This window comes from Nematolebias whitei, chromosome 1 (genome assembly GCF_014905685.2).
Source record: "Nematolebias whitei isolate Nwh7 chromosome 1, NemWhi1, whole genome shotgun sequence".
Lineage (NCBI taxonomy): Eukaryota > Metazoa > Chordata > Actinopteri > Cyprinodontiformes > Rivulidae > Nematolebias > Nematolebias whitei.
Genome location: NC_056498.1, coordinates 32,991,892 through 33,006,164, shown reverse-complemented (window position 1 = coordinate 33,006,164; position 14,273 = coordinate 32,991,892). Strand labels below are relative to the sequence as shown.

Genomic DNA, 14,273 nt, shown 5'->3' with positions numbered 1-14,273 from the left:
ATGCATTTCACATACACCCCCTTCTTCTAACAATGTGTACGTTTTTGGGGAGGGAGGGGGCGCGCAGACACGGAGAGAGTTAGAGAAAGGAGGGGGTGCGTTCTGAAATAATATAGTCAGCCATTTTTTATGTAAGGGGATTTTTTTTTTTCTTATTGGGGGGGTTAAAAAATAAATATAAGAGGGCGGCCATCTTTGTTGCTCTGCCTTAGTGTAAAATATTCCAAAACGCCCCCCCTCCTCACTTTTTTATCCCCCCCCCCCTCCTCGGTTTGTGCCGATTTGAATATTAAATAAATATCACATTTTAATCGCGCAGATTTTTTTAAATTTTTTTGAGGACCCTATCCGATGACGGGAGGATAATGTCCTCTCCTCTGCGCTCCTGCGATGAAGACGAGGGCATGGTGGTTAATTCCGAGGGAGGAGATTTTGATGAAGACGACGACGGAGAGCTGCTGGACGAGAACGCAAGCGACATAAACTCGCCGGCGGCGCTTCGGGAAACTGCAACACCGGCCGCGCCAGGTACGGTACCGGGAAAAAAAAAAAACCTGAAGAAAAACCAGTTGGAGAGGAGGTTGGGAGCGCGCGCGCACGATTTTAAAAACACTTTTTTTTTTTTTTAGGAGGGTTTGCCTGAAAGAAAACAATTCCGGACCAGGTTTTAAGATTTAAGATGTAGTGTCCTGTGAGGTCCAAACTGGCACGGAGTGGGACTCCCAAGAAAAATGGAGCACTTTTAGTTTTTTTTTTTTTTTAAGACAGGCACGTAACGGTAACCATAAATTCGTTAAGTTGTGTTCTATGGCACGAGCGCGTTTTAAAAAGAAGGAAAAACGCCTCGGCGCGAGCCCACTCTGTCCTCAGTCCACTTCCTCCTCACCTCTTCACCTCCCTGCAAACTTTAACTCGCCGCAGCAGTTTGTTTTTGTCCTTTAAACGCCCCTCTGACAGCCCCCACCCGGGGCTGCCAGCTGATAAAGAATAATAAGGTCGCCCCGGAGGGCCAGAAGAGCTAAAACACACGAACTCCCGCGCCGGAGGCTGTATGTATTTGATACCCGGCTGGCTGTGCGGAGGAGGAGGGAGAGGAGACGCGATGAAAGCCGCCGGCTGTGAAAGGAGACAAACTTGTCACAACCCTCCGCGTTTCTGTGGCCGCTGTGAGCTGACAGCTTTAAACAGGACGGGAACTCATCCGTTTCTTCACTTACCGTCTCAACTATAACAGCCTTATTAGACGGTAATGTTATGGGGGGGTGTCAAATCTTCGCGCAGCTAACGGTCCCTGAACGTCACATTCTGGAAGTTTCTTTTGACAGTGAACTTGGCTGAAAAAAGCGAGAGTGGTTAGCTTTTACAGCGCATTCGTTGTAAAATACAACACCGGTGTTTTGCTTTTAAACGTACATAAATGTACGGATGACACACAGGAGGCTAAAATTCATCCATCGCTTTGTCTTTAACCTCCGGCTCCCCGCTCATTGACTTGAGCCGTGCCAGACAGATAAATTAGCGCTCCTGTCGAGGACTTTAACCCCCCACCCCCCCTCTCTCAACCTCTCCCCCCTCTCTCCGTGTGGAGAATAGTGAGCAGCCGTTCCAGTTCACCGCACAGGCGGCGGCCTCTGAATCACCGACCCCTGCGTGCGTGCCGCTGCCGCCCCCGGCGTGCCTTCGGCGGGCCGCACGCAGCACGTCGAGGCGCGGGAGTTTTCTGGTGGGTGGGAGTAAAGAGGAGGAGGTGGTGTTGGTGAAGAAAGGAGGGGGGGGGGGGGGTATGTTGCTGCTGAGGGTGGGGGCGAGCCCTAACAAAGGCAGGCAGACAATAAAATCCGACAAAAAGGCAGCGTATCAACTCATTGTCGCCCATATTGAGGCTTTCTGAACACTTTGCAGCTCTCCATAAAGCTGGGTCAGGTTGGAGGCTAAACAGTACTCCCTGATAGGTTGCTCAGGTACCAAAGACATTTTTACTTAATTTGCACTTTCAAAAGTAAGATTTTCATGCTTAATTTAGCATGGACGGTTGACCTGTTTCCCCTTATGAAATTTACCCAAAATTGCTCATTCATAAAGGTTGCATTACGAACCAGTTGTCATTTTCCTGTAGCATCACTGCTGTCAAATCTACTTAGAGCCCTAATTCAGCACGTGTCCGATTCAGATAAGGTCAGAGGTCAACACACTTTTGTTGTGTGGCATTGTGTTCAGCAGGGATTAGCTGTTCTGATCGGGGAGCGTTTTGATAAGATTATTGATTTTTATTGTCTTCCGTGTTCTTAATCCTAGACGACGAAATATTGGACAGAGAGATCCCGTGCAGGAAGAAAGGCCGGCCCAAGAAGAAGAAGGACGCGAAGAAGAAAGACCAAGAGGGGAAACCGGTCAAAGCAAAAAAACGAAAAAAGATCGTAAGTGTAGTAGACTTGTCTGTTCGGATCCTTTTCTTTCCGTGGAAGACCACAGTCCGTGCTTGAGTGCATTCTTTCTTCCACAGGACAGCGATGTAGAACAAAACTCAGACAGAGAACGAGACTATGGCGAGAACTTGGACAGCGCAGCCAGCAACTATGGCTCTGGAGAGAAAAAGAAGAAGAAGAAGCACAAAGAAAGGAGTGAGAAGAAAACCAAGAAGAAGAAAAAAGACGATGCAGATCAAGACAGTAGCCAGGAGGAAACAACAAAGGTAAAATTGGCCTCCTTTGAGAGTTTAGCGACACGAACCTGGAAAAGTCCAACCTGGTTTCTTCTCAGCAGCCTGTAGAGCAGAAGACTTCTGCCCAGCTGGCCAGGGAGTGGGGACTGGAGGATGTTGATCATACCTTCACAGAGGAGGACTACAGGGAGCTCACCAACTATAAAGCCTTCAGCCAGTTTATGAGGTAGGGCATTTTTTTATGTGGGTTGTTCAGTAATCCAGTCACCCTTATACTTTGAAGAAACTATGTTTTCTAGTTTTTATTTTGCTTAAACATATAATTTCCTCAAATGTTTGGGGTGGCACTTGGGGTTAGATCAGACCTGGGCGTTGTACGGCCCCAGGGCCACATGCGGCCCTTTGGTTGACTCTGACCGGCCCCCGTAAGGAGAATTACAAAATACATATGTAAACAAATGAAGTTAACCAAATCCAGATATAGATCCTCTCTCAATGATGATGTCAGCTTTGCTTCACATCTCCACCTCAGACCTTGAACCTGACTTTAACATTTCCGTTAAAGCCCAACAGAGACTAAACTTCTCTCACTAAACAAGAAAAAAGAACTGATAAACACCAAATGAGATGTTTAGACTACAAATGTAGGCACGTAAAGAACCGGGACTCGAAATCACAGTTCAGTGACGATCACTATTATATGATGTTTCATAATATTTGGAGTACAAAGACAATATTGTGATATATTTAGAAAGCTAAGAACTTTTTCCAGCAGTATATCAAACTCAAAATGAGTTTTGGGGTGATTGTGACTGAAAATGATCACTAATATAACATCACAAATGGTAAAAATGTTAACAGTTTACCATTGTACTGGGAAATTTAATTGAATAAATGACATTTTTTGTAAGGAAACCTCACTTTTTCGTTGCTTAATCATAACAAATACTCTTACCAGCTTGTTAAAACAGTGCTATGTACTGCTTTTAATAATGAAATACTATTATTATGCAGTATTGAGTTAAGTTGAAATCAGGTCTCTCTTGTAAATGAGTCCTCGAGGCTCAATGGGATTTACCTGTCTAAATAAAGGTTGAATGAAAAAGTCATTTGTGCCAGCCCTCCACAATATTTGTTGTTTTTCATGTGGCCCCATGGAAAAAATAATTGCCCACCCCTGGGTTAGATTAATCTATGGTGGCCAAGGCCCCCATTGGCCACCCTCTGGCTCCACCGTTGCTCCTGGAGATCACCAGGATCCGTCACTCTGCATTTCCTCGGACAAGAAACAAAAAAAATCTACCTCTGTTCTTTTACACAGTAACCACTTGAATATCTTGCACCAAAAACATTAAGGTTTATTTACTAGCATTCTCTGTTCAATTCCAGTCCAGAAAAAACACTCATCTCCAAAACTACAAACATTTACTATTCAAATTCAGTGACGGGCGACATCAGCATACCGCTTCAGTGTTTCCCCTAGTTTACTTGCATTGGCAGGGCGTATATCGTATCTTCTGTGATTGTTGTCGTTGGGTGTGTGTGTGTGACTGAGACACGTCTGTGTTGCACACTGTTTGCACTGACAGTTTTCTGGGGCGGGGGTGGTGACGGCTCAGCGTGAGGGACACTGATGGCTACTTCCATAGCCATAGCTTTTTAGCTAGCGCATTTGTATTGCGCATCGCTAGCCTAGTGCTACGTCAATGCCGGTTGTCGGCACTTGTAGTTGATGGGGGGTGGGAGTGTTGTAGACAGGGCGGGTCACCCTGTTTGTATAACGGTAGGGGAAACGTTGCTCTTGTTGCCGCCATATAGAAGCTTGGGAGCAACCTGGGAATCTGTTCAATATCCATCCATGCAGCTTAGTGTTTGTTTTACCAAATGGTGGTTTTAATTAAGACTTGGTATGAAGTGAAACATTTTAGAAATAAAACAAATGTGTTGCTGCTCAGTGTGGGCTTATTGAGGCGGTATTTGTAATAGGCCTGTCAAGATAACAAATTTTGCTGGGCGATTAATTGTCTCAGAAATGATTGTGATAAACAATAATATTGTTTGAAATTTGACAATTATTAATAATTATTGTCAAATTTAAGAAAAAATGTTGGTAATTTGTTTTGAGTGTAGTACATTTTTTGACCACTGGATGGCAGTATAAGACTATTTGAACCAAGGATGGATACCATCCCATTTTATTTATAGAGCACTTAAAACAGCAACGAGGCCAACCAAAGTGCTGTACAGACAGAAAACAGGCAACACACAAAGCAACATACAAAATGAAGTAAATCCAAAATATAGACATAAAAACGTTGCAGATAATAAATATAACTACTAACCTGTGTGAAGCAAACAGGTTCAAAACACAGATCATCTGGTGTTGAAAACTACGGAATAGTAGTGGGTTTTTAAACGGGATTTGAAAACCGAGAGGGAGGGGGCCTGTCTGACAAGCAGAGGTAACTCGTTCCAAAGTCTTGGTCCTGCTACAGAGAAGGCCCTGTCACCTCTGCGCTTAAGATGAGTTCCTGGAACTGTGAGGAGCAACTGGTCTGCTGACCTGAGAGAACGTGGATACGGTTGTAGGAAATCAGAGAGATGGGGGGGGGGGGGGGGACTGGTCAGTGATTTGTAGACATACAGGAGTATTTTGAACTGGATTCGAAGGTGAACCGGTAGTCGGTGCAGGGAGGCCAAAACTGTTGTAATGTGCTCTCTTTTGCCTGTACTGGTTAAAAATCGGGCTGCTGCATTCTGGACCAGTTGTAGTCGTGCAATGGAGGTCTGACTGATACCACACAGGAGTGAATTGCAGTAATCAAGCCTAGATGTAATGAATGTGTGTATTACTGTCTCCAGGTTATTTTTGGACAGTAATGGCTTAAGCTTAGAAAGTCGCCTCATTTGACAAAGACATGATTCAACAATCATGTTTACATGACTGTTAAGTTTCATGAAAGGGTCCATTATCACTCCCAGATTTGTGACTTTGTTTTTCTGACAGGGTTAGAGCGCAAAGGTCAATGCAGTGGTTTGTGATCATGTTGTTGGGAGGGAACAACATGACTTCAGACTTTCATTGAAACTTAAGAAATTTAAAGCCATCCAGTCCCTGATGTCAGCCATGCAGTTGAGCAGAAGTCGAATAGAGCATGTACCATTGTGTCTTAGGGGGGAAGTAAATTTGACAGTCATCGGCGTAGAAGTGAAAGGGAATGTTGTGTTTCTGGAAAATAGCACCGAGTGGCAGCAGGTATAAAGAGAATAGGAGGGGACCCAGGATGGACCCCTGCAGAACCCCTCATAGATAGTGGGGATAGTGAGGGAGCAAGCAGCATGTCTCTTTAAGAAAAATGGGAGGGAAGCCCCTTGACGTGACATGGGCTGTCTCTCCATCCTTTTTTCGGTTCTCAAAATGACGGATGCTCTGTGTGGTTTGAGCTCTTTATAGCATTTTTCACACAAAGCTTTTAATAAAAAACCAGTTAACAAGTTCTCACCTTCTTTTTGCAGAGAAAAACTTTTTACACAAAGGCACGGGTTTCAACCGTGAATTTTGGAGCTTCGACAAGACGGAGGTTTTTTCCCCGAGGATGGCCTGTTAGCTTAGCTCGTAGCTTAGCTTCTCAGCTTAGCTGCTTTTAACGATCTAAAAACGCAATTTTGGACGGTTAAAATGGATTTTAAAGAGAAAGGGAGGGGTCAGGGAAGAGCACCGGAGTTGAGCTTTTTGTCATTAAGTGTTTTCAGTAGAAAGAGAGAGACACGAAGAAACGATAAAGCCGATAAATCAATCAATCAATCACCTTTATTTTACCAGGTAGAGCCCGTTGAGATCGAGATCTCTTTCACAAGGGTGACCTGGTCAAGTGGTCATCAGCACACGTCACAGGGTGAAATGAAAATTATCTACCTCATTTTAATTCATCATTCGATTAATTGATTTATTGTTTATTGCGACAGGCCTAGTTTGTAGTTCTGTGGACGACTTCACTGACCCACATAACCAGTCTGCCTGCAGGTCGTCTCAAAAGTGAGGCGACCAGCGTCACTCAGCACCATTGTTGAAGTTCGTGTGTTTTACCAACGTGGTTTCGCCTCTTTGCTGGACCCAGGCCGATGATAGCCAAGAAGAACCCGAAGATCCCCATGTCAAAGATGATGACCATCCTGGGGGCCAAGTGGAGGGAGTTCAGCTCCAACAGCCCTTTCAAAGGCAATGCCGCTGCCATAGCAGCAGCTGCTGCCGCCGCCGCCATCGCTGTCGCCGAGCAGGTCTCTGCAGCAACCGCCTCGCCTGAGCCACCGCCTCAACCGCCACCAATCAGAAAGGCCAAGACGAAAGAGGGGAAAGGTCAGTGGTGAGCTGTAGATCTGATCATCTGTCTTCAGAAGGGGAAACTCGAATAGTACATTTGTTGTTTTCCTGTTTTCTTACCACTTCCTGTTGTCTTCATCACCTCCTCTGTTCATATCCAGGTCCAGGATACAAGAAGCGCAGCAAAAGTCCTCGAGTGCCTGACAAGAAAAAAGCTGCGGCCAAGGCTAAGAAGATGGCGCCCATTCGTATAAAACTTTTACCTGTAGGTGCCAAGAGGAAGAAGAGCTGCTCTGTGAGTGTGGCGTTCACACCGCACTGACAACACCTCACTCACTGAGAGGAAGAGTTGGTTCACGTGTGTTGTGTGATTTCCGTGTCTCCGTCAGAGCGACGACTTGGAAGAGGATGAGTCTGAGCAGGAGGACTCCAGCGTCCACAGCTCCTCCGTTCGCTCCGACAGCTCCGGCCGAGTGAAGAAGAACAAGAGAGGACGGCCTGCCAAGAAGAAGAAGAAAAGTAAGCGTGCACTGCTTGTTACCTCGTCAGCAGTGAAACATTTAGAAACGTATTCGTTTTGAAAATGTTCAAACCTTTGACTAGTTCTGTTGGTATAAGATGATAAAAGGATTTTCTAATAACTTCTTTTTAGTTTAGATTTTTGAGACGCTGCAGCTTAACCTTTTTGAGAAGTTTGTTTTTAAACCTTAGACAATCACTGTTCACATTAAAAACTGGTGGGTTGTTTTGATAACTGCTGAGTTAAAGCTCAAGAGGACTTGGTTTGACAACAGAAGGTTTGACCCACTGCTTGGTTCAGAAATGAGCCGTTTTATTTTTTGCCGTCGACCATTTTAGGCCAGAAGTTGACTAAATGAAATTAGACTGGAACTCTGATTTAAGATGTATTTTGCATCGTGGCGTGAGTGATTATTGCTGAATGATTTCTGCTGAAACCAGCTGAAAAGGTTTCCATCTCAGAACAGTTAATGCGAGTTGAATTTGAACAGCTGACATTTACTGAAAGCAGGAAAGTAAAAGTGGAAAGCAGCAGCAATCTGTAGAACTAGCTGAATAGAGTAGAAATTTAGTCGAAAGAGCAGAATAAGCTGATACAATTTGAGGGGCTGAAAAGATTTAAAAATCTAAAAAGAAACTAAAATCAGCAGAAAACAGGATGAAATCAGTGAAAAGTAGCTGAAAATGAAAACAAAAAAATGTCTGAAATTGGCAAAAAGAGGCTGAAAGAAGGAGAATGAATGAATGATCTTTATTGTACAACTCAACTTACCAGATTATAGCAAAAGCTACTTCACATCTGCAGTCCCTTGACAAGTTACAAAAATGGATACAGTGCAATAATAAAATAAAAAAGTTGAAGGTATTAGAAAGAAGAACAAAAGGTGGAAATTAGCACAAAAATAGTAGAAAAAAGGCTAAAATTAGCAGAAAACAGTTGCTGATGAAGCAGAAAAATCTTAAACTAGCAGAAAGAAGCTGAAAAGAGCTGAAATCAACCCAAAGAAGCTGATAAAAGCTGAACCAGAGCAAATGCTGAAATGAAATGAATGGAAAACAAAAACGGGATGCTTCAGAACAGGGGTGCCCAATATGTCGATTGCAATCTACTGGTCGATCACAAAGGCATTATGAGTAGATCACACGGCATAAAAAATATAAAATAGACGTCAGCATCCTCACTATGAAATTTGTCACTTGATTGACATACAGGGCAGCCAGTCTGAGGCCCCTGTTCATTTACACCACAACCGCCTGAGAGCAGAGTGTTTTTTGTGCTGCTCACCCCTTTTCAGCACGAAGGAGCAAAACTAATAAACTCCAGGGTCCAAAGAGACATGTAGTGTAGTCACCAGTTTGGAGTAAGTTACTGTGATCGTACAGACGCTGCATGCACAATGAATGCAGCTGAGCCACATCAGGGTTGCCAGATAAATATAATATTTCTCATTTACCCCCTCCTTTTCTGTGCACATGTTCAACAAACGCAACACACACCTCACTCAGCACATATCACAGTTTAGATCAAAATACCATCATTTTAAAGCGACAGTACTATAGTTCATATTTTCTTATCTGGCAACTTGACTGAAAAGGAAACTACAGTGTTTTTGTGTAAACTTGCTCATTTTTTGTTTATTACACCCAACAAACATAGAAAAAAACACTAACGTTTCCAGAGGCTGTTCTTGTGTAAACAGGGCTTTATAGTAGGTAGATCACTTGGTCATTTTAAAAGGAGCTCGCATGATGAAAAAGTGTGGGCACCCCTGCTTTAGAAGCAGTCACACATCATAAGTAAAGATAAGACAATAAAAAAAAAACTTGTTGAAGATGTTTGGTTTTGTTAATATCGTTGTTTGCACTTTGCTGAGGTTTGGTTCCTCAAATCACATTAGCTGGTGCTAGCTAACTGATGCTAATAGCTGTTGTTAGCTACTTTTGTTTGCTCTAATTCAACAAATCAGTCATTTTAATTCAGTTTTGAGTAGACCCAGTCAAACTGATAACCCAACCCTGCTGAGCTAAAACTACCCAGGTTGGTTCAGTCCAAATTTGACCAGTGCTGGGTTACAAATTGGGATTTTATTTTATTTTTTTTAAACTCAGCAATTTGACTTCAACCAGTCTCCATATATGTTTTCTATCCTGTCTGGTCTTTTCTGCTTCATAGTGCCTGTGATATATTTTAGTACAAAACAAATTTGTTTTTAGAAAAATAACATTAATAACGTATTGCAAAAAAATATTTCATGCCACTGAGATGAAAAGTTGTTGACATTCTCATGCACAGTAACAGGAAGTGATGTCAAAGGGGAACGCTTGCATGTAAACAGAGCATTGCTACCATGGTAACAACGCCGACAGATGATTTTGAGTCATTTATCAGAGAGAGATAACGAGTCAGAGTTTAATTAATATTGTTTCAATAAACAATGACAGGGAGTTCCCCTTTGATGTCACTTCCTGTTTCACTTTGACAGTGCCAAGTTACAAAGAAATGCCAGTCACGTGACCAAATGGGTGAAATTTGTGTATTAAGCCAGGTTTCTTAAATATTAGGATGTTTTCTTGCACTTTTTGTATTTGTAGGATATTCATGTAGTCAGCTGTAGCAGTGAGGAGGCAGATATGAGAAGGGTGCTGCTGTCTGTATGAAGCAGTTCCTCTTCCTAAAGTTTAAATTGTTCGTTCAGATCTTTTGAAGTGGGGTTCTGCGGAAAGGTTATCAACAACTAACATCTTACCTGCTGTAGAAAACTTTGAACAAGTTTCAGCTACACCACTTCTTAGGTAAATATTTGATAAATTGACTGAGTGATAGCCTTTATTGTGCTTTCAGAGTCTGTTGGCTGCGGCAGCCATCTTGAATTGGGTTGACTCCAAAAATTAATTGGTTGTAGACATTCATCAATGATTACCTTTTAAGAGTTTTCATAAAATTCTCATGCACTGATACTTTGCTAACACTGGCAACAAAAAAACACATTATTGCCCACTTTATGCCACCCAGAATGAACTGAATCATCAGTTTAAGAATGAGTGTTGTTTTAATCCAAAACCCTGAACAGATCAATCACAACGCATTAATCCCTTTTAATGTCAGTGTCAGTTCCAGGTGAGGAGGAGGGCGACGGCTATGAGACGGATCACCAGGACTACTGCGAGGTGTGCCAGCAGGGGGGTGAGATCATCCTGTGTGACACGTGTCCTCGAGCGTATCACCTTGTTTGCCTTGAGCCAGAGCTGGACAAGGCTCCCGAGGGGAAGTGGAGCTGCCCCCACTGTGTGAGTACGACACGCTGAACACTCAGGAGCCTCTGCTGCTCCTTTTATTCACAGCTCTGTGTACTGACGCTTAATGTCTCATAGACCTGCACCGCTCACACCAGCCTCTGTAAACTTGAAGAGCACTTCAGTGCATGTTCTACATCAAAGCGTACGGCTCGATCTGGACTGAGTGACTGCTAGTAGTGGTACATCAGTCGACGTGGACAAAAAAGCAAAAAACAAACAAATGCAGTTACTTTCCCCATTAAATAACATTTGGGTTTAGGTGAAATGTGGAGAAGACCGAGGCCTCTTTGGAGCTCCGTAGTTCAGACATACTTCACAGTAGAAACATCGTTTAAAGTTTAATCGTGTCACAGAAAGTTGGATTTTACGTGACTGGGCTGGTATTTTGATAGTTTTTACTATTTTTATGCAGTTGCAGTTTTAAGTTGCATGATTTTTTTTGATGACTTTACCTGACATTTGGCATTAATTCACATGCTTACTCTATCTAAAAGATTCAAATCTCAAGCAAACAAACTACTCGTTACTCCCACAGATTTATTATTACATCTAGAAATTATACATCAAAATAGGGATTTTTGTCTTCCTTTACCCAGTACTTTACTGCTTTAGGATTTATGGTTTTCTTTCACATTCTCCTAGATTACTGATTTAGTTATATTTCAGCTCACAATATTCTTTTCAAAACTGTAAGTGAAGGACTTTTTAATTTGTTATATTTCCTGCACGTGTTCTCATTAAAATGTAGGCGTTTTGTCATAGATTAGATTATTACTGAGCGGATGTTGGTATTTTGAGCAGTAGCTGAAGTAGTAGAGTCTGATTATTATGGCCTCATACATTCAGATGTTGCCCTCCTATCAGTGAAGCTGAGGGTGAGTTTTCTCTTATCACTAAGAGGAATAATGCTGCTTTGTTTCCAATGGGGAACCCTCGGGAGCTTCAACGCTTTCAGAGAAGGCCTAAGAATTCAGCACATACGAAATGTTACATTTAAATTTCTATTTAATGTTATAATATATATTTTTTTGAAAGTAGTAATAAAAAGTGTAGTCATTTTTGTAAACCACTTTGCATTTGAGCAAGACACGTTTTTAATTCATGAAAATGCAGTTTCATCCAATCAGATTCTTTTAAATGTTTGTCTCCGGGCAGAACCATGTTTGAAGGAGCTGTCACTGGTTAGGACTTCACTGTCAGGAGAGAAGGCTGAACTCAGTCAGGCTCTGCAGGATGTGTCTGTTCAATGACTGATGGGAAAATTAACCAGTCACAATGGTTATGTTGTTTATGTTGTTTATTTGTCATAGGCAATCGCTAAAAACAAACAAACAAGAAATACTAAAGCATGCACTAAGGGTATAAATTAAAGTACCCAAAAGTGAAAAAGAAATATAATATTTCCAAGGTCCAAAACAAATATAGTTAACAACAACATGGTAGAATATGATTGTAGAGTGGTGTTGACCAAAAAAATCGGAGCGCTGAGCCTTCGGGAAGGCCTTGCATGCGTTTATTTTAATTTTATTTTTTTAACCACTTTTAAGGTTTGTGATGCATTCAACTGCAACCTGTAAATTAACAAATCCACACTAAAATTGCAGGGTTTTTCTAAAGAAGGTTAATTATCCTATTTATGTTCACATTAATAATTGGGGGAGTTGTGGCGCAGAGGTTAAAGGCGGGTTTGTGATTGAAAGGTTGCTGGTTCAAATCCTCGGACCAACAACATAAATTTGGGTGGGAAAGGTGAAGCACCCACATCTGCCTCCATCCTCATTAGCCCCACTCTGGGCCCTTGAGCAAGGCCCAGCTTCTCTGCTCCACACAGAGGGTTGTGGTAGCTCGTTGATCTGTGGATGTGTCATGAAAGACGTACGGCGTAAAAACAGTTGCCAAATCCTCGTTCGAGTTGGCTCGCAGTGGCGACCTCTAGGTCGCAGCCCAAAGAAAATGCAGTTTTTGTTTCATTACATGATGAAATGTTACAGATAAAGTAAGTTCAGTGGGTTACTGTTACATTTCCATCCTAGTTATTTAGATTACATGTTGTACTTGAATGCAAGGGACCGGATGAGCCACATTGCATGCTGGGTTGTCTTGGGACAGAAACCGGTGGACTTTCTCAGGTTATGTGTTCAGATGTTGCACTTGATGGATAAATCAGGGGAAAGAGTTTCCTGTTCGGCGAATTTCTGGTTTGTGAAACTGTAAATGAAGGGATGTAATTGGATTGTAACTTCATAGTGTTTTCACGTTATCGTGTTACGTTATGTCCTAACTGAAGGCCGAGCTCTTGTAGTCACGGTTCGCCGCTGTCTGTTTCTCCATTCAGCTTCACAGGGTTTTCCAGCATTTTCTGAAGTGGTTTAAAGAAGATGTGCCTGCTTGTTTTCTAATTACTAGTTTTTAAATGTGCTTTGTCACCAGCTGCTGAACTGAAGTTTGTCTCACACGAAGATGAAATTAAAGCTCTCAGCTAGGCAAACATCTCATATAAACACGTCGACAGTGAATCTGCCATTTTTGTTATTGTTTGAAATCACAAGCATCTGTTGTAATATTTACTCAACAACAACAGTTCACATCTTTTCAAGTGGGGTTCTGTTCAAAGGTTATGAACAATTGTTAGCTTAGCTGCTGTAGATATGTCTTTGAATGTTTGGAGAAACAATGTTTAACTTCGACTGGATTGACGAGCTAATGGCTAGTCTGAAAGCAGCAGAGAGCAGTGTGGAGTGATTCAGTCTTAAAACAACTCCAAGCAATCCACTTTGCTCTCGACTCGATGACTAGCCGTTAGCTCGTCAGTCTGATCAGGATTAAACTCTATTTTTCCAAATTGAGACTGTTCAAAGAACTTTCTGCAAAAGGTCAGCTATTGTCATAACTTTTCTACAGGACCTCGCTATAAACAATTTGTGTTGTTGTTAAGTCTAATTATGATGCATTAAACAAAAGGTTTTTTGATTGAAAACAAAACAAAATGTTTGGAATAAACTTTAAACAAGAAATCATTAGTGTGAGTGCTGACTCAGCAAGTCCTCCTTCTTGTCTTTAAAGCCGTAATCAATCAGGCTCCTCCCACATCGATAAACTTTTAACTCTTTCTGCTCCTTCTGGACCTCTCAGGTTTTCTGATCAGACTTTTTTCTCGTTCTCTGCTGAAAAGACACACGTGTCTTTTCTGTCCTGTTACAAAATCTTCCTCTGGATGTCAAGATGACAAACTCTCTTTATGCATTTTAAACTATCCATCCATCCATCCATCCATCCATCCATCCATCCATCCATCCATCCATCCATCCATCCATCCATCCATCCATCCATCCATACATACATACATACATACATACATACATACATACATACATACATACATACATACATACATACATACATACATACATACATACATACATACATACATACATACATACATACATACATACATACATACATACATACATACAT

The 14,273-nt window shown here is 42.0% G+C and overlaps 1 protein-coding gene across 1 annotated transcript in view; it reads left to right on the top strand.

The window, feature by feature from the left end:
• The first annotated feature begins 280 nt into the window (after nucleotides 1-280).
• The window catches only part of chd3 (chromodomain helicase DNA binding protein 3), a 45,701-nt gene continuing 31,708 nt past the window's right edge, over nucleotides 281-14,273 (top strand). The window contains exons 1-8 of the mRNA XM_037676491.1: nucleotides 281-528; nucleotides 2,296-2,417; nucleotides 2,504-2,692; nucleotides 2,761-2,888; nucleotides 6,781-7,019; nucleotides 7,145-7,278; nucleotides 7,373-7,502; nucleotides 10,609-10,790. Of these exons, the coding sequence (XP_037532419.1) occupies nucleotides 366-528; nucleotides 2,296-2,417; nucleotides 2,504-2,692; nucleotides 2,761-2,888; nucleotides 6,781-7,019; nucleotides 7,145-7,278; nucleotides 7,373-7,502; nucleotides 10,609-10,790 (1,287 nt within the window). The 5' untranslated portion in view covers nucleotides 281-365. The remainder of the gene's footprint in view (nucleotides 529-2,295; nucleotides 2,418-2,503; nucleotides 2,693-2,760; nucleotides 2,889-6,780; nucleotides 7,020-7,144; nucleotides 7,279-7,372; nucleotides 7,503-10,608; nucleotides 10,791-14,273) is intronic.